The 20,163-nt window shown below is 52.0% G+C and overlaps 1 protein-coding gene across 7 annotated transcripts in view; it reads right to left on the reverse strand.

Annotated features, from left to right (window-relative positions):
- The window catches only part of RGS3 (regulator of G protein signaling 3), a 159,929-nt gene that overhangs the window by 87,902 nt on the left and 51,864 nt on the right, over positions 1-20,163 (reverse strand). For 4 of the 7 annotated variants that reach the window (XM_081238110.1, XM_081238114.1, XM_081238115.1 and 1 more), the window contains 7 exons: positions 18,728-18,786; positions 17,580-17,674; positions 16,533-16,601; positions 8,369-8,429; positions 7,119-7,209; positions 6,498-6,553; positions 80-161 (listed from right to left, as the gene is read on the reverse strand). In XM_081238110.1, coding sequence (XP_081094236.1) covers positions 80-161; positions 6,498-6,553; positions 7,119-7,209; positions 8,369-8,429; positions 16,533-16,601; positions 17,580-17,674; positions 18,728-18,786 — 513 coding nt within the window. Of the gene's footprint in view, positions 1-79; positions 162-3,989; positions 4,187-6,497; positions 6,554-7,118; positions 7,210-8,368; positions 8,430-16,532; positions 16,602-17,579; positions 17,675-18,727; positions 18,787-20,163 lie in introns of those variants that run through there. The other 3 variants (XM_081238117.1, XM_081238111.1, XM_081238116.1) reach the window with 2 other exon arrangements.

The raw sequence follows: 20,163 nt of genomic DNA on the forward strand, positions 1-20,163 counted from the left end.
CCAGTTTAGGGCTCCCCTTCCAGTTCCAACATCTTGTTTGCAAAGCCTCGGGCTGGCGTCCCCCGAGACACTCACTCACCAGAATCCACGGCCTGGACTCGGACCGGAGAGTCGCAGCAGATGGTGAAGCCGAAGCCGTCCTTCCCCCTCGGGATGGTAATCTAGGACACAGCCCTGCCCAGTTACTCCCAGAAGCCATGAGGCTGCTGCCCCTGCTCCAAGGTCGGGAAGAACACAGTCCCCACCCCAGAGCCACCTTCCTCTCCAAGGTTGCTGGAGCCAAGAAGGAGGCTGGCCGGCCCCTCGCTGTCCCTATCTTGGCCCAGGCATCTTGAGCACTGGGTTGTGGGCCAAGCAGGAAGGCTGGGAGCTCAGGAGGTAAGCCAGGCCCATGTGGAAGGGCCCAGACAGAGCCTTGGAGGGCTGGATCTCGCCTTCCTCGGCCCTGGCAGACATGTGGCCTAGACCTTTACCCAAGGGCCCACTGCACTGCACGTCTCCGCCTCACCTGTGACCCACTGCCTGCTCGGTCCCTTCCTCCTTTCCCCAGGGGTTCATGGAGCATCAGCCCAAGGCTGGACCCATGCTGAGGGCCCAGAGACAAAGCTGGCCTGTTGGCTGCCCTCCCAGATCACAGGGGAGGGACGACAGGGATGCACACACTCACCACCTCAGGCCAAGGGGCAGGAGACACGTGCTAGGGGTCTCAGGGCCATCCACCGCCAGGGCCTCAAGGTATCAGTGAGGGCTCCCGGGTGAGGGAGCAAGTGAAGGCACAGATAGGCTTCCTGGCTGAACCTGAACTAGCCAATGACCTCACTGTGCCTGCTGCAGCCTGTGTACGTGGCAGGTGCACAACCCCTACTTTCAGAAGTCCCCTGAAAGGACCCTGCCATCTGGATGCTCTTTTCAAAGCAACATGCAATTACTGAGCTCCTACTGCATGTCAGGCTCTGCTGAGGTACCAGGTCATGAGGCCTTGGTCTCTGGCTCCCAGAGGAGCATGAGGGTACACTGATCTCTCCAAAGCAAAGCAGGTCATGATAAGCATTACAGCAAAACGTGAGGATGGTGCTGGGAAGAGCCCTTTGTGCTCTGACTTTAGATGACAGGCCTGGAGCACAGCAGGAACCAGCAAGTGCTCCGCTAGTGAGGACAGCGCTTCAGCCCCCCACCAGCAGCGGAAAGCTGGCGGGGGGCGGCGCGGTCTGCTAGCCCAGTTCAGTTCTACCTTGCTGCATGCCCTCTCTGTGCACCCCCAGTTAGGCTTTGGAGGGGTGCAGAAAGCCCAGCCCCTGCCCACTCAAAGAGCAATTCCAGGCTGCTCAGAGCAGGTGTATGAGAGCAACAGACTAAGGCAGCTGAAGTCAGAAGAGGGGTCTGGCTCCCTGGATGTGGCGTGGGCCCCGGTGCAGCACGGGGTAGGGCACCCCAGGCAGGCTGAGGAAGAAGTCAGCTCAGCAGCTCTGAAAGAGGTCAAGGGCCACCGCCTCGTTAGGAGACTGCTGTCTTCTTCCTTTAGGGGTTACCTCTTCCAGGCTGGGTGCCCGGCATTCACCTGCCAGCTGTCCCAAAGGCCAGGCATGGGAAAGGGGAGGGCCAGGGAGCCCGGGGTGACCCAGGCCCTTGGATGCTGCTGGGGAGGCCCCTGAGGCTCTGCTTCCCACCAGCCCTGGGCCTGGATTCAAAGCGAGTTTGTAAAACAGGAAATCTGACAGACAAGGGGAAGGGGCGGGGGGGGGCAGGAAAATACCCTGTTCCCATAAGAATTCTGGGAAAACACATAGCTAAGACAGGAAGAGAAAAAAAAATGGAAAGAAAGAAAGAAAAACAAACTCTGGAGTGAGCGCGGAAAGCCCAGACTGAGGCCAAGGGGCGATGACAGGAGCCCGGCCCACTCCACGCAACCAGCAGGGCTTTTAGGGACCTCACAGCCCACCCTCAACCCAGGCAGAAGCTGGGATGCCAGCATCTTGCTAGCACTTCCCCAGTCCTATCCCACCAAGAGCCACGGCCCCTCCTGCCTGGGGCACAGCTCTGGAAAACCAGTCCCAGCACCCAGGGCTAACAGTCTGGGGACTGGCCCCAAAGCTGAATCTGGAGAGAAGGAGGGTGCTCCAGAAAACAGCCTGTTCCCCGCATCCCGGTGGGACTGTGGAAGGGAGACCCCTCTGCCTTCCTGGGCATCAGCCTAAGCAGAGCCAGTCCAGACAACAGTCCAGGCCAGCTGGGGGCTGGGAAGAAGGGAAGAGGAGACGGTGCTGGGAAGCAAGCCCCGCTCCTGCTCAGTGTGAGGGGGTGGGACTGTGTGAAGGAAGCAGAATTATGCTCTGTCCATCGTGACCACGACCACGTTGAGAGGACAACGTCCAAAGAACCTGATCATCACTGCAGCCCTGAGGGAATGCAGGGCTAGTTTTAGTATGCCCATTTTACAAAGAAGGAAACTGAGGCCTGAAGCAAGTAAGCTCTCAGCCCTCCTCTCTGATCTCAGGCCTCAGGGTCAGGAGGCAAGGGAAGCAGCCCTGCCCTATCTCTGGGACCTCAGCGACTCCTGGCAGAGGCCATCCTTCCTGGGGTGCTTCTTGCTTTTTCCCGTCCAGTGCAGGAACTGCTACTGCTCTGAGATCTCACCCATGCCAGCATCTCACTTCTGCCCTCCTGCCTGATTTCTGACCCTCTGTCATGCCTAGACTTCAATCCCAATCCCTAAATGCCACAGTTATTGAACCCCCTGCACCAGGCACTTCATACACATTCCATTTACTTTCACAGCATCGTCACATTATCACCCTATTCCACTGACAGGAAGACTGAGGCTCAGGGAGGTAAACTGCCATGCACAAGAGTCAGACCTCAAGAAGGGCAGAGCTGGTTGTGAGCCCGGGTCTGGCACAAAGCTGTTGCTCTCAACCCCGCACTACTTTCTAGCAGGGGGTCCGTCTTGAACTTGAGTCCCAGAGCCCCAGGCCCGGACCGCACTCATGCCTGGTCCTATTCTGAGAGTGTCCCGGTCCTCAGGCCTGTAGTGCCAAGTGACCGAGGACTTCTCGACCTCCCATCCAGTGAGAGAGAACACACGTGTCCCACTCATGGTGCAGGAGGCCCCTCTGAGCATCTCCCTGAGACCTAAGTCTGCCTGTTTGAAGGAGTTCAGGACCCAGATTCCAGGCTGGTCATTAAAACACAGAGGGACTTTTCTATACTTTTAAAATCAGAACCATTCCAGAGTCCCATCAGCTTGGACATTCCCAAAATCTGGACATCCCTTGCCTTCACCCTGTCTGACACCATGCCCTTTTTATAAGAAAAAAAAAATGTCCCTCACAGTTCCAGAAGAGTGTTGGGGGCTAAGGGATCATCACTCCCACTCTGCCCCACATCCCGAGACTGGAGGCTGAGGGCCAAGCCCTCTCCGTGAAGTTGGGCTCTGGAGCCAGAGGACTCCGGACCCACCTCAAGGCATCACAGCCACCCAGGAGGAAAATCATGTGTGCGCACATATACGCAGACACATCCTACCTTGCTCACAAGCACACACCAACGCAGGCTAAAACACAATCACACCTACACAATGTAGGACAGGCGCTGCCGTCCCATCAGAAGTAGGGAAAGTTAGCAGAAAAACACAAATCCAGCTGCTCAGCAACCTAGCCACTTACAATCTCAGGCTTGGGATGCTCTTTTTAACCCACACTCCTCCCAAATAAAAATGACAGAAGATCAACTAGATAATCTCACCATGGACACCACCCAGTCAGTGGTTAGGATGGCGAAGAGCTGGCCTCGTCTGCCCCTAGAGAGGGGCGGCAGGTAAAGGCCACTTCGGGGCCAGTTCCTGCCTCTGTCCTCCCCCCCAGATCACAATGAACCTGCAAGGGGCCAGGAGGAGGCAAGGAAGGCCTTGTGGGGAGACAAGTCCTGCTCGGTGAGCCCACACCCAACCCCCAACGACACCCCATGCGCCCCCCAAGGGGCCAAGCACCCACCTGGCGGTAGCGGCGCTCCGAACACACCTTGCAGAGCCCATTGAAGCGGTTCATGGCTGCGGGTCCTGCCTCGACTGCCGCCCCATGAAAACCCGGCTCTCCCCCCCAGCAGTGGGAGCCCGCACTGCGCCCCGTCAGCCTGGCATGACCGCCCTGGGAAGCCCGCCCCGCAGAAGAATGGCAGGAAATCACCTCTCACCTCCCCAAGCCCTGTCTGTGCTGTGTGCCTCTGCACGATAAGCCCGAAGGCTTCCTGAAACCTCCGAATGACAAGGAAGAGGGAGAGTTTTATATTAAAATTCCTGTCAACTAGTTAGTATTCCCCGGGCCCCGGCGGGGAGAGGGCGCCTTTGTTCTGGCTGCATTCTCCGCCATGGGCCACTTTGTGATTCCAGTGTTCTCACAAACACCCCTGGCTGGAGGAGAACCCAGGCAGAAAACACGGCCCACTCTGTAATAACGCCGCCTCCCCTTGCAAATCCCACGATCCCGGGTACAAATGCAGAGAACTAACTCAGCCTAAGAACCTAAGGATGCTTTGCACCCACAGACATCCCACGTCAAGACAGCAAATACAAAACATTTGGAGTTTGCCTGCCACTCAGAAGCTACTTAAAAGTCAGTTTCCTCATCCGTGTACATGGGCTGCTTTGAGGATCTGATGACAGACCGTAAAGTCAAGTTGGGAAGGGATTTCCAATCACTAGATAATCCAGCGTCCTCTTTTCACTGGTGAAGAAGTGGGGGCCTTGAGCAGTTGAGATCACACAGCAGGGTGGGGTGGAGCTGGGACCAGAGCCCCAGTCTTGATCCCTGCCTTGTAGAGCAGTGCCTGGTGAGCCTAGAGCCCCTTCCACCAACCTCAGAGCCCCTGAGGAAAACTACCCAGCCACTCACATCCTTCATGCCAGAGAGTGTCCCTCGGTCCAGCCCAGCTTTCGTTACTGTGACAGTGGTCAGGCCACCCAGGTTTCTAAGCCTCCATCCCTCCGTGCACACAAAGAGGGAGTTGAACAGGTCACCTCTCGGGGTTCTCCCCCCTGCCCTAACCAAGCCTCTGACAATCACCCACACTTTGCTGAGTCCTATGGACATCTCTGCGTGTGCAAGCCAAGGAAAATCAAACGCGCCTCAGAACAATGCCCCCAGAGGTCGGGGCCTGTGCGCACAGCCCAGCACGAAGTAGGACTCTCCCAGGCCACCTAGAAACCTGCAGTGTTGATGTCCGGGCAATTCTCACAAATCCCAGGGAGACTCCCTGGTCACTGTCCTCTCTGTGCTCGGCATGTACAGAGAGAGGGAGAAAGGCCTTTGCAGCTCCCCCACTGAAGCTGGAAGAAAGCTTTTAAACTTGTAATGAAGCCACGGAAAACAGAGATCCAGCAAGTTACTCTAGTACTGTACAATACAGTATGGTAACGATTAGACACAGGTGCAATTTAAATTTAAATTTTTAAATAAAATTTAAAATTCAGGTCCTCATTCATACTAGCCACAATTTCGAATGCTCAGTAGCCACCGGTGGCTAGTGGCTGCCATAATGGGTAGTGCAGCCCTAGCCTGTACGCTCTGTGAGGGCAGGGATCTTTGACAGCTATATGCTGGCACCCGGCACAAGGCCTAGCCCATGCAGATGTTCAATAAATACTTAATGAATGAGTGAATGACTTGAGTGAATGAAAGGGGAAATGTCTTGTAGATAATAATACACCTAAGGGTCATATATTATCATGGAAAATATCACTGTCGTATTTTCCCAACTAGGCCACTTGCAGGAGACAGCCATACCTGCAGCCATATTTGCTGGCTGTGTGGCCACAGAGAGTGACCTAACATCTCTGAACCTTACAAGTCTCAGTCATCTGTGAAATGGGTAGTAACAACCCCCTCAGAGGTGGGAGTGAGGGTCATGTTAGATAACAACCAAGGGGCTACTCAGCACTGCAAGCTTGTTTCTCCCTCTCTTAGTGGTTAGAGAAAACCAGAGATCACCTGCCATGGCCTGCAAAGGGGCAAATTTGGATGAATTCCCCAAAAGCCCTATAGGAAGGTTCCTCTCTAGCTTCAAAGCCCTAATGAAGTGAGGACCCATCGGTCTCGGGCTCAGACTCACAGCTGCTCCCTGATATCAAGGGGGCCAAACCGGAAGGGGAATTGGGCCACAGTGGCAGGGGAGGCAAGGGGTCTGAGGGGGCCTGCAGGAAAGGGAGGACTCGGCTTCAAGAGACCGAAAGTCAGTACAATCCAGACTCCTCTATTTCCAGGGGCCGGGGCCCGGCGCTCTCCCCACTCCTGCCCTAAGCTTGAGTAGCCCGAGAAAAGCACCAGAAATAACCTCTTAAAAATGCACAACTTGCTGAGTTTCCAAGCACCAAGTGAATCTGAGTCTCAGGCACCGAATGTTGCCCTGTTTAGGGGTCTCCTGGGCCAAGGGACTGACCAGAAGCAGGTTAGAGCCCAGAGCAGTGCTCAGGGCCCGTCAGTCCTGCCCAGGTTGTCCCCACCTACCTTGAGGTTCTCCCTGTTCTCGGTGTCCTCACCTCCCAGCAGTCTCAACAAAGGGTCTGGAAGGTGATAGAGCAGAGTCAGAAAGTTTCTGCTGGCATCTAAGTGCCCGTTCCACAGACCACCCAGAGGATGAGGCCAGGGTGCCAGGTCCATGTGGAGGACAAGGTCAGTGCTGGCCTCCAGGATGTGGGAATGCCCAGGCTCGGGCCAGGCAGGGGCTCAGGAGCCAGATGGGTGCGTGGGAAGGACAGAGCAGAAGGGGAAAATCCTCAGGACCCACAGCAGGGCCCACATGGCCTGTCTGCAGAGGTGGGCGCCCCAAGGTCAGCCAGGCAGCCCAGAGGGGATTCTGAGACCACGAACCCTGAGGAAGGGCCACACGGGGAGGTCCAAAAGCCCAGCCCTCCATGAGCTAGATAAATAAAAGAGTCATGGGCATGAGGCTGCCTGCAGGCTGCATTCTAGCAAGCACTTGTGAGAAGTCCCTGGACCCAGGGTCTGATGGTAGCCTAGGGTGACACATGCCACAAAACACAGGGACTGAGGCTACTACACAGTGGAGTGGGGGGGAGCCCTGGGGGTTGGCATGTCTGGGCAGAACTGAAGGTGGTGGGCATGCACCTCTCAGGGGCCGCAGTCTCCGCCTGGCCACCTTCAGGTGCTTGGTCCGGCCCAGGCCCTCGCCCAGCAGGTAGTACCAGCCACTGGTCTCCTGTCACAAGAGAAGGTATGACATGCTCAGAGGCAGAGGGCACAGCTCAGGCAGCCACGAATCCCTGTCAAAAAGCAGCAGCTGGAGAGCCTCCTCAGTAGCAGCATCTCTGCAGACACACACACTCCAGCCTCCCTTCTCCAAACCCTCCCTTCCCACCTCCAGGTAGCCCTCCTTGATGCTCCAGGCAGAGCTGATCCTCCCCTCTGCTGACTTCCCATGCCTCTTGTCCCTGGAGAACAAGTCTACTCACAGGCTTGCCTCCCCCACTAGGCTGTACACGGGCTCCTTGATGTGCCTAGCACTGTGCCTGGTACACAGCAGGAGCCCAATAAATGCTGACAGAAGGGAGGGAGGGAGAGGCCAGAAAGCAGGCATCCTGAGGCCCCTGAGCAGTCCCCAGGGGCAGACATCTTCTCCCAAGAGGGAATAAGGCCAAGACTGCAGTCAAGACAAGATAGTTGGGACCCACACGTAGGATAAAGGGTCCTCAGCCACCTACCCCAGACTTCACTTCCAGGACACAGAGCTGGGTGGCAGAGCGACCTGGCAACTCCTTGCAGCAGGCCACCAGAACACCTCCAGGGATATGCAAGAGGCGCACATCCCTCCCCTGCTCAAAAGCCTCCAATGCGGGGAGTGCCACCCAAGTAGAGCTGGGTAAGGGTCTGGCCACCCAGAGGGAGGGGCCTCTAGGTCCCAGAGTCCTCACCCAGCCTGAAGAAAAGCTCCACAGAGGATTCTCACTCCATCCCCGAGCACCTGCTAGGCCCAGAAACCTGAGATCTGGCAAACAACGTCAAAGCAACCCCTGGAACAGACCACAAGAAGCACCCATCCCTCATCCTCCAGGGCAGGGAGTGCTCTGAGCTCTGAGGGACCTGCCAGTGTCCTTAAGGGAAGACACCAGACCTAGAGCCTTCTGGGAAGACTTGGAGCAGCCTAACAACTGGTCTCTGACAAGAATGAGCCAAGGCAGGAACCCAGACCCTTGGTCACGCCGGTAACGGTGTCGTTATCAGGCCAGGGGGCACCTGTCTCAGTGGGGCACCATCTCACAGACGGAAGCCCTGCCACAGGGCTTCCAGACAAAGGCCTCTGCCTGTACCAGCCCTGGCCTAGGTGGCCTGACCTTGCCAGAAGCTTCCCTAGGACCCACCTTGTCTGGAGTCAGGAGGGACTTCACCCCGAAGCTCATGCAGCCGATGAGTCCACTCTGTCTGGGAGAACAAGAGAAGCTCGAGTGAGCACCTTTTCATTGCACTACATTGGGAGGTCGATTGTCAAGTGTAACATAGGTTTGCCTGATGCACTGTGGTTTACGAAGCACTTTTACCTGCGTTGTCTCATTTGATCTTTCCAACTTTGTGAGTGAGGCTGGAGTGGAGTTATTCTCTCCATTTCACAGAGGAAAAAACTGAGGCTGAGTTGATCCCCTTCCCAAGGTCACAGGACTCATTAGTAGTAGAGTCCCATGGGAAACCAACCACAGAAGCTCAGAGTTACCTCGGAGGTTTGAACTGTTCTGGTGCTGGTAGGTCTGAAGAGCCAGTCCCCAAAGGGAATTTCAGCTCCCACATCTGCTGGTGATGCTCAATCCAGGAGAAAAGTTATGGGACCTCAAGCTCAAGAAGCTAGGTCCAGGCAAGACCTGGGCAGCGCTTGGACAGTTCCAGATCAAGGTCCAAACCAACCTGACACACAAAAGTTGCCAAGACCAATCTGACCTGGCTGCCAGTGGGCCAGTACAGATGAGCCAGGCTCAGGACTCATGGAAATGTCACGCTGTGCAGACAGGCTGAGTTCAGTTGGGTCCTTCTTGACTAAGGGTAATTCAAAGTTCCTGAAAAATGTCCATCATTGAGTTCCAATGTGCAACACTGAGGGACTGATTGATAGTTGGCAGCTTTCAACAGTGACAGCATAGATTAATATTAATGAAATGCCAAAAATAACATTGCTATTATGAGATAAAAGCAAATCTATAGTTTAATGAGAAAGATGTCCACCAAAATATTAACAATGGGTGTATCTGGCAGGTGGGAATAGAAAGGTTTTTCTTTTCTCCTTTGGGTTTTTAGTGTTTTTAAATTTTCACTGGGAACAAGCGCTACTTTTGAAATCAGAAAAAATAAAAGTAGTATAAATGTATTTGAAAGTACTTCTATTCTACCACATCTTTCTTTACCCTAACACTAGAGTTGCTTTTTTCTTTTTTTCTACCTCTTCTCTCTTAGCATATCGCCAACTCAGCCCTCTTCAGAGACTGGTTTAATAGCTATTAATCAAGAAACAACATGGGTATTAAGACTGGAGCAGAACCCTGATGGTTGACTTCAATATGTGAGGGACCCACATAGACGAGGGATTCAGCATGTTCTGGGGAAGGCACCATATCAAAGCCAAGGATGTACTGAGCTGCCTAGATGGGTAGTGAACTAACTCCCTGGAGATGTGCCTCCTCGGAGCCTGGTCTAAGGGGGCCTGAACAAGTCCACAGAACACCCTGAAGAGCCTGTCCAAGTCCTGTGCCCCAGAGCCTGCTCCTGAGATCCAGACCCAGTATGTCCAAGGTGGGGTCTGGGCATGGGAGTCTGGAGAAAGCTGTCCAGGGGATCCTACAGGGCACCCACCCGTGCCTGCCCCGGTCGAGGACTGGTAGTGTACAACATCTTTATAAATACATTTTGTTTGGATTCTCCAGAAAGGGTGGCAGCCTACCACCTGACAGTCCTAAGCAAAACAAAACTGGCTTCCTGCTGGGAGCCAAGCCGAATGAGGGCCAGGGATGCAGAATGCTGGGGACGGATTCTCAAAGCTGGTACCTCTCCCCCACAGATGCACACTCTGCACCAGGCCGTGTCTCACCAGCTACTCTCACTCTGCTACCCCCAGCTCTCTCTTCCTGCCCCCGCTTTCCTGCAGCCCGGGCTGCACCTGCTCTCTTCTCCTTTCTTGCCCCCTCACATCATACCAGGCCATATTAACCATCTACCGATAGAGAACAGTGTAGTCACTCCATTAAAGTGACCCTTCCACATCCACCTGCCCACCCAGCACCAAAAACAAATACTCCTCCCTCCTGGCAAGTGGCCAAGTCAGCACTAACGGAGGGGCAGCTGCAGTGACCAACATGAGTGGCAGACACTGACCTGAGCTGACATCCCAGAAAAGCCTTGTCAAGACTTTGCCAAAGTCCTCATCACTGATCTAATTCTGTGTGTCAACACATTCAAAAGCAACCCAGCTGGTATCTAGGTGCCCACACTGCCTTGCTGTACACTTTTCTTTCACACTGAGTATGGCTGTAACTTTCTAAATCTCCAGGCAGGACGCTTTAGCTGTAATAAAGGCTGCCTCTCCCTGCTCTTCAGTAAGTGGAAATTTCATCCCCTGGTGCTTAGAGAATACTAAATGGTTAATGGCCTCCCGTGAGCTTTGCTTCCTGCTAAGGGGCCTCCAATGATTTCATAATAATTTAGGCCAAGCAAATGGTCACAGTTAATGTCCATAAGCAGGAACCTCTAAGTGTTCTTCAATTAGCTACTTCTGAAGACTGTTTTTGAAAACCTTTGGAAGAAGAAAGACTTTTTTTTACATGCAGCCTGAGTATACGGCAATATACTGGTCAGGTAATAAACTTGGGACACCGCCTGAAATTTCTCTAGGCACAAAGTCTCAGGGGCCAAGCCTTGGGTACTTCTGAATGCCGAACCCTAAGCTCAGTGAAGCCTTGACAAACAGATGAATCCATCATGCCCACGTTGGCAGGCACTGGGCAAGGAGCTGCAGCATTAAAGAAACAAGACAAACATTCAGGAATTTAAATACCAGTTCAAGACAGCAATACAAGGGATGTCACTAGACAGAGTGAGATTGAGAGATGAACAGTACAGGCAACAAATGCTGAAAGCTTAGAGAGGCAAGAGGTAGTTTAGGATTGAGATGCTCAAAGAAGGCCTAAAGAGTTAAGCCAAAGAGAAGGAAAGGAAGAGCATTTCAGGCAGAGGGAACAGCTGGTACAAAGGCTCAGAGGTTAAGGCTTCATGGAACATTCAAGGGCAATAGTACAGCCAGCTCTCTGTATGAAAGGATGCGGAACCCATGGATACAGAGGGCTGACTATACTATACCACTTTATATAAGGGACTTGAGCATCCATGGATTTTGGTATCCATGGGGGTCCCGGAACAAATCCCCCATGGACACAGAGGGATGGCTGTACTTGGCTGAGTTTACTTTTGAGCACAGGGTAGGAGACCCGCTACAAAATGAAAATGCATTATTTTAAGGGAATGCACTTTAATTCTCTCTCTCAGGGGCTTAAACTATTTCTGTTACAGACTTATCCCATTTAATCTCAATTTATTTTTAATTTGATGGCTTAAATCGCACAATATTTTTCCAATCATTTTTTCTTTCCTTAAGCTCAGTGCCCATCTCTGGTCACAAGCTTTCTAACTTTATGGCACTGCACTTGGCACTGAGGTTGTTTATAAAATAGTTTAAAGGAAAGAGCACAGAGTACCCAGGATAGTGTGCGACACACAGCAAGCAGCCTCTCCATATACGTAATTACTATTAGCATAAAAGATTACGTTTTTCAAACATATGCTGTGTGTGTTTTGGGTTTTTTTTAACTTGGTGCATAACATTACAATTCTAAGATTGTTCTCTGACCACAAGTTCTGAAAACACTATGATTGACACTAGAAGCTTCAGTTTGGCTTTTACCATATCATCAAACAAAACTTTTAAGTAGTTCAGTTCCATAGTCAGTGATATTGAGGAGTTACTGTTAATTTTTAAATGTGATAATGGCATTGTGGTTGTTTTCTTAAGCCATCTTTTAGAGATTTATATAGCTGAGATGAGATGATGTCTGGGATTTGCTTTAAAATAATCCACTGGAGGAGGGGAAAGTGGGTGAGGGCATAAATGAAATAAAATTGGCCATATATTGATATTTGATGAAGCTGGGCTATGAGTATGTGAGGGTTTATTACATACTATTTTCTAACTTTGCATATGTTTGAAAATGTCTATAATTTCTTAAAAACTCACAGAACCTGCAAGCCAAAAGAAATCTTTGAGATCACTACATTTTACAGGTGAAGAAAATGAGGCCCAGAGCAGGGAAGGGACATATCCAGTCTCACAGCGAGTTGGAGCTAAGCCAAAATCTACTGCTCTGAGGCCTGGTTCTCCTCAGCTCCCAGCAAGAGCTGAAATCACTGTGTGAGCTGAAATCAGCCAGCACCCCCAGAACTTCCTTGTAGATCATCTTGCTTCTCTAATACAAATTTACAGCCATAACTGGAAGGATCATGAGAATTAATGAAACAGATGCTCCCTTTTCATTTCCTATTAGTTTCAAAATGTAACTGACGGGACACTTCCCTGGCAGTCCAGTAGTTAAGACTGTGCTCCCAATGCAGGGGGCAGGGGTTCGATGCCTGGTCAGAGAACTAGATCCCGCACGCAGCAACTAAAGCCCGCATGCTGCAACTAAAAGAGCCCACATGCCACAACTAAAAGAGCCTGCGTGCCGCAACTAAAGATCCTTCATCCTGCAACGAAGAGCCCACACGTGGCAACAAAGATCCCGTGTGCCGCAACTAAGACCCAGCACAGCCTAAATAAATAAATAATTTTTAAAAATGTAACTGCCACATATTCAGCTGGATGATTTATATAAGACTACATTATAGGGCTTCCCTGGTGGCACAGTGGTTGAGAGTCCGCCTGCCGATGCAGGGGAAACGGGTTCGTGCCCCGGTCTGGGAAGATCCCACATGCCGCGGAGCGGCTGGGCCCATGAGCCATGGCCGCTGGGCCTGTGCGTCCGGAGCCTGTGCTCCACAACGGGAGAGGCCACAACAGTGAGAGGCCCACATACCGCAAAAAAAAAAAAAAAAAAAAAAACTACATTATAAATGCTATGAGAGGTAGCCTGAGGCCTGAGGCACAAGTGTACTGACACAGAAAGGGTGTGGCTTTGGAGCCCTTTATCACCTGGGTGAGCTGGTCAAGTGTATTATAATGTGGTTTGGCACGAGGCTACCTGGATTTGCATCTTGTTTTTACCACGTGCTGGCTGTGTTACCTTGGGCAAGTTACTTAACCTCTCTGTGCCGGTAAAAGAGAGACATCAATGATGCCTACTTTATATGGTGCTGTGAGGATTAAATTAGAAAATGCATGGAATATGCTTAATGTCCACACACTTAGTGGACATTAAGTGATTAATAAATATGAGGTATTATATAACCTTGGGCAAGTTCCTTAGCCTTCGTAAATCTCAGTTTTCTCTTCTCTGAAGAGAGAGACAGTAATAATTCCTACCTCTCAGGGTCGCTGTGAGGATTAAATGAGATAATGTATGTAAAGTGCTTGGCACAGAGAAGAGTTCATAAATGTTTGTTTCCTTCCTTCTGTAATTGTCCTTCATGTTGTGAAGTTGCAGGCCCGTCCTTCGGAGAAGCACAATTTGGTCTGAGCGTGTTCGGCGCAGAGTACCCAGGATAGTGTGCGACACACAGCAAGCGCCCTGTTTGTCTGCTCCAGCTCAGAGGCCTTCTCATTCAGGGATGGATCAATACTATGCCTCCCACCCGCTGAGCCTGTCACTGCGGTGCTGGCACCTTGGGCAGGGCCATCTGTTGGGAAAGCAGGTCTGCCTGAGCCTGCTCTGTCCCTCTTGAGCTTCGGGTTGGGACTGTGACCATGAGTTTGCCTGTGTTTTGTTTAATAAGGAATCTCACTTTCCCAAAATAGGCAACAAGCGGAGACACTGCCTCTGTCACGCTGCCTCCCTGGGCGCTGACTCACTTTCCCCGGCTTCACTTTCTTTTCCAAAACCTGCCAAGTGCACTGCTGCCCCTTCTCCAGCGGGCTCCGCCTGGCTCTCGAAGGAGAGTGGTCACAGCAGAGGGAGCGGTAACTCCCAGTTTGGTGTCTGCCTCCATCCAGAAGGCTCGCCAGGCATCCTCCTGTCTCTCCGCCCCTCCTCCTCTGTCTCCTTCAGGGCTTTCCCTTCCTGTGCCCATCCCTTCAAGGCTGGATTCTGACCCTTCGTCCTTGGCACCTACTGTCTTCCTGGGTGGTCTCACCTACTCAAAATTTCACCCACCACCTTGGCGGGCACGGCTCCCACATCTCCACAGACCTCTCTCTCCCCTGAGCTCCAGGTCAGCAAAGGCAACCCTCCTACACAGCTCTCAGCTGGCTGCCCTCCAGGCACCTCCATCTCACCATATCCACAGCTGCTCCCCCTTCCCCTCCGGTACACTCTGGCTTAGCTGAAGACGTCACCAGCTACCCAGGAGTTATCCTTGACTTCTCCCACTGCTCTCACGGCCAGATCACCGCTAAGTACTATTGGTTTAAGCTCCTACATATATCCTGGGTCTGTTTCCCTCCTCTCTATCCCTAAATCATCTCTCGCAGAGTCACCACAAGAATCTCCCAGCTCCTCCCCAACCTCCAAAAGACCTACCAGAGTGATAGATCTAGAATACACACCTGTCACTCCCCTGCTCCGTATCTCCCCATCACCAGATTCCCAAACACCAAGCTGGCTGCATGAGGTTCACCCCGAGAACTTGGGTAAGTGCAGATTCCTAGGCCCTGCCCGTGAAAATTTGGACTTAATCAATCTGATGTGTTACCTGGGAACCTATGTTCCTCACCAGCATCCCAGGTGATTCTGATGCATAGCCAGGACTGAGAACTTCTGGCCCTTCTGAGAAAATTCACACTCCAAAGAAACCCTACAGAATGATCCGATGTGGTTTATGCCAGCCTCTTCATCTTATCTCCAGTCAGTCCCTACTTTGTAATTGACCCTCCAGCAACACCAATGAGTTTGCAGATCCCTCTCCACTCCTGCCTTGCCCTCCGTACTCTACTGGTTGAGACTGAAGACTCTAGGGTCTAAATACCTGGGTTCCCATCTTGCCCCTACTGTTCACTGTCCATGCGACCTTAGGCAAGTAACTTCCTTTCTTAGCTTGTTTCCTTTTCTGAAAACTTAAGACAAAAACATACTTTCCTTAGAGTTGTTTTAAGAACTAAATGAGAGCATGCACTGTTAAACCCTGGCTTGTGGTCAACACCCAGTAAACGATTGCTCTTGTTTAGATATCAGTAAACGATAAAGTATCAGTAAATGATACTCTATTGAAAGACAAATCTTTCATTATGAAAGTTGAGGAAGCCTCAACTTTAAAAGCATACTAGCTATCAAATTTAGGATACCAAAAAGCACTGAGCCCCAAAATATTTTCTGGGTCTAAGCTGGTGCGTTGAGCTGATTTTCATTCACTTAGGCCCTTTTCCGGTCACCATTCTGTTCTACGATTATTGGACAAATGTTACTGGCCACAGATGCTCCCAGATTTCTCGGGCTGCACCAGCTGAATGAGGCCCTGTTGCTCACAGCAGGCCATGCAGTCAAGTGCTCTCACCCACTTCCATTCCCTTCCCTTAGCAGCTGATTCTCACCCTCACCACCCAGCACTCTTCCCCTGCTCTGTACTGGCCGCCATTACTAACGACCACATCCGCCTCCTGTGTCCTGGGCTGCCTGAAACCTGTTAGGTTTCTCCTACACAAAACTCTGCACCTCCTAAACTGGCCTCCTCATGGCAGCCTGAGCCCCCCGCACGTATTCCTGCCTCTTTGCCTTTGCTCGTGCTATGCTCCTGCCTGCAATGCCCTTTCCAGCCTACTCTCCTTGTCTTATTCTTGAGCTCTGCCCCGAGTTCAAAATCCCACTTTTTGCATGAAGCTTTCCTCGATCGCCTCAGCCCATGATGAACTCTCCTTCTTCCCACACTTACTGTCCTATTACTCATTTTGTTCTTTTATTCCTTCAGCCAATAATCACCAAACATCTACGTGCTAGGCACTGGGTACACTGGTGACTAAGAGAGAAATGGACCCATTTTTCATGCAGCTTCTGCTCCTGTGGAACTGAGCCTGTGTGTACTGTGACTGTAATTTGCCTCCACGCAGAGCCTGGTGTCCTCTTCTGAAAGTAGGTGCCTTGAGAGCAGAAGCCACATGTAGGCTGGTTGGCATCCCAGTGGCCAACACGGTGTCTTGTTGATACCAAGGGCTCAGCAAATGCACGTTGGTAACATGATCCTTGGCATTACCTGGAGTGACGGGGACTCAGGGGAGCGGCAGCCTCTCAAACTTAGCCACCACCATTCATTTATCCAACAAGCACTTACTGAGCCCCTCTGTATGCTGGCCACCTGGCTGCCACCCATGAGCCCAGAGCAGGATCTCCCCTCCAGCTCAGCAGTTCCCCTCACCTGGAGTCACCTGCCCTGTTCCACACTGTGACCAGAAGGCGCTTCTGTTCGTCTTCCTCTTGGACGGGACTGCAAAGCAAACCAGTCAGTGTGTTAGCAGGGCCGAGCTCTAGTCCAGACCCACGGAGTCCAGCATCATGGCAAATTTTGGAAATAACCTGAACACCAACCATAGGAGCTGGTTAAATAAACTAGAGCACAAATAGTGTGGGAGATGAGTATTTATATTCATGAAAGAGTTTACATTACATTGTTAGGGATGAAAAGGAGGTTACAACACAATACTATAGAACAATATGCTATCTTTGGAAACACACACCCACACAAATTCAAAGATCTGAAAAGAAATACCACAGAACATATCAGTGAGTGGCAGGACTTGGAGTGTTTTCTCTCTTCTTCTTCTTGTTTGCCTATATTTTCTATTTTTCTACAATAAGCAAAATTACCTTGAATAGTATGGAAATTAACAAAATATGATTAGTTTTCACTAATAGGAAAATACAAAATGTCCATTACCTTCCCATTGGCCCCAGAGTTCAGGGATGAGGGGAAGAAATAATAAAAATAACAATAACACCTGACACTCTGTGTTATACTGTCTCCTTTACACCTCCGCTATCAGAGGCTGGTACGTTATTAGCCCCATTTTACAAATAAGGAAGCCAAGACTCAGAGAGGTTAGCAAGTTGGGGACGGGCGGGAGGGGAGCCAAAACATCCCTCAGCTTGGAAAATTCCTTCTGCTAAAGGAGAAAGTTTGTCCCAAGGCACAGTGGGAAATTGCCTACTTTTTTCAGGGGCTGCCAGTCTCAGGCTGGACATTTTAGTTATGAGAACCAGCCACATGATACCGTATCACTGTGGACCTTGCTACTGGGCCAGGTGCCAGGGATGCAAGGACACAAGTAAATGAGAAAACAAAGATATCCTTTAGAAGTCACTGTTTTTCTGCTTAGATCTGATTCTAGATTTGGCAAACAGAGCTGTTTCCAGATAAACACTCCTTCCCTCTGCTCTCGAGGGCCCAGCTGCTCCAGACTCTTACAAGAAGAAGTGCTCGTGGAAGACTGGGTCTCTGCAGTCTGGAATGGTCTGCGTCTTCTGACAGTGTGGTCGATTATCTTCGGGGACCAAAGAAATCTTGAATTGGAGAAAAGTAAGGGTTAGCCAATCTCAGAGCCATGTAATCACCTAACCCCAGTGGCTGACTCCGCACATCTCCAAGCTAAAGGCTTCCCGAGTATTCTTCAAACCAGCTTCTGCAGAGGACAGAGTGGAGTCCTCAATCAAATGCCAGGAAAGAAAGAGGAGCCCTGGGCTGGAGGCACTGCAATCAGATGCCAGGACAGGGCCTCATAGGGGTGGTACCCAGGAGGCAGCGCCAGGCCCAGGCAGAGATGGGGTGCAACTTGACCATCTCTGCTCTTCCTCCAAGCAGAGAGGTTCCCCCAAAGCACAAGGCCTCTGCACTTCTAAGTTCCCAGCAGCTGCTGAGTGCTCCCTTCCCAGAAGGCTCCAGGCCAGCCTCTGCCAAGGCCCCTAGTGCCGTATGCATCCCCCGCCGCAGCTTCCCACCCCGCTCCTGACCTTGCCCCAGCCCACAGGGGCCTCTGAGCAGCCTGGCGGCTTCGGGAAGAAGGCGGAGTGGTGCATCAAATCCGGCACCTGACATCTGGCTGCCACACTCTGGGAGGCGCCTGGCCTTTGGCTCCGGCTGGAAGTAGGCCCCCTGCCCCTATGGGGCCTCTGTCTTCACTGCAAGGGCTCCTTTCAGATGGATCCTCCAGCCCTCAGAGACACTCCCTCTACCCCACCACCCAAACTGCCACCCGGCCTCTAGTTTTGGGGAAGGGAGGGGTGAAAATACTGCTTTTCACCAGGGGGCTTGGGATTGCCTGTGGATTTCCGTCAACCACACGCTCACAGTGCCCACCGACGGGGTGATGCACAAGATCACCCGTAAGATTCCAGATCTTGCAGGAAGCCCTAGAGACCAAGCCGGGCTAAGGGAAGGGGGTCCATCTTAGCTCAGGGCCTCGTCACTAGGCTTCATAAACGCCTACTGACCAAATGATGTAACCGCAGCTGCCACCTCAAATGACCTGAGGCCCACAGGTGTGCTGGGACCTTGGAACTCAGTCCGGTGATGTGGTCCCTCACCACGCCCCACCCCACCTCCAGCTCATCATATACCTTCACGTAGGAATCACAGACGCCAGGCTCCTTGCTCATCAGGCCTCTGCCTTCTATGACTAAACAGAGAATTAAAATGTTGGGGTGGGTGGGTGGGAAGGATCGTTACCGGGCTCTTAATCTATATACCAACCACTGGATATTAACCCCTCTCTGGTCTAGCCCACTCCCACCGTCTCCCACACTCAGGCAGCACCTTCACCGAGGCATTATAGGATGTTTTCAATTCCCTGACTCCCTGAAAGGGAGTGTAAAGTTTATGGAGTCCAACCCCTCATCTAACGGTGAAGATGAGGCTATGAGGGCATCCAAAGACAGGAAGAAACGTGCCAAAGTCACAGAGCAATGGGCATGACAGAGCTTGGCTTAGATCCCTGTCTCTTGACTCCCAGTCCAGTGCTCCTTCCACCGCACAAGACTTCCTCCTGGGATGGAAGGGCCAAGTTGGAGGACATAGTCATGTGAGCTAGAGCAAGTTGCTTCACCCAGGAGACTGAATTTGCCATTTTGTGATGGGTCAGTGATAATAATGGGTTACTGATAATAATATCCACTTCACGTGGTAGTCGTGCAGATTAAACGAGATCATGTGTCTAAGGTGCTTAGTAGAGTGCCTGGCAAGGTAACTGCTCAAGAAATGTTTGCGAAAGAAAACAAGAATAAATAAAGGCAAAGGGGGGCTTTCCCTGGTGGCGCGGTGGTTGAGAGTCCGCCTGCCGATGCAGGGGACACGGGTTCGTGCCCTGGTCCGGGAGGATCCCACATGCCGCGAAGCAGCTGGGCCCGTGGGCCATGGCTGCTGAGCCTGCACGTCCGGAGCCTGTGCTCCGCAACAGGAGAGGCCACAACAGCGAGAGGCCCGCGTACCGCAAAAAAAAAAAAAAAAGGCAAAGGATTGGTGGTGGGTGCGGAGTGCGGGGTGCAGGGTGCGGGGTGCAGGTCTGGCCGCAAAAGCAAGTGTGGCTTGTTTGCCTGAGGTCTGTAGAAAGCAGACAGTGGACCTAACAGAAGCTGAGCCTCTTTTCTATTTTCTTTTCTGTTAGGTTTTCATTGAGCCCTAGGGCTTGGCTCAGACGGAGCCCCTGTAGTCTGAGACGTGAGGCCTGGGAAGCCAAAGGAGAGAGGGGAACAGGCTGAAAGTGATGAAGGGCCTAAGACTGGGGTGAAGCCAAAGCAAACTGTGCAGGACGAATGGACTGGGGGAGGCCAAGATGCACTTGGCAAAAACTGTTTGCACAGCTGGAGTCAGGCTCTGGCAGGCAAAGAACCCCCCTCTGCTGGTCCTTGGGAAGTTCACATTAGGCCCCCCAAGGCCAAGACTGGAGGACCGCAGGCGCCTGCTGGTCTCCTCTGCCTGGTATCCTAGCAACTGTTCCTGCGTGAGACCTTCCTGTGGGTGTGGTCCTTGAGGGCGGGATCCAGGCCTGATGAACCCC

Source organism: Mesoplodon bidens (assembly GCF_964165515.1).
Source record: "Mesoplodon bidens genome assembly, chromosome: 6".
Taxonomy (NCBI): domain Eukaryota; kingdom Metazoa; phylum Chordata; class Mammalia; order Artiodactyla; family Ziphiidae; genus Mesoplodon; species Mesoplodon bidens.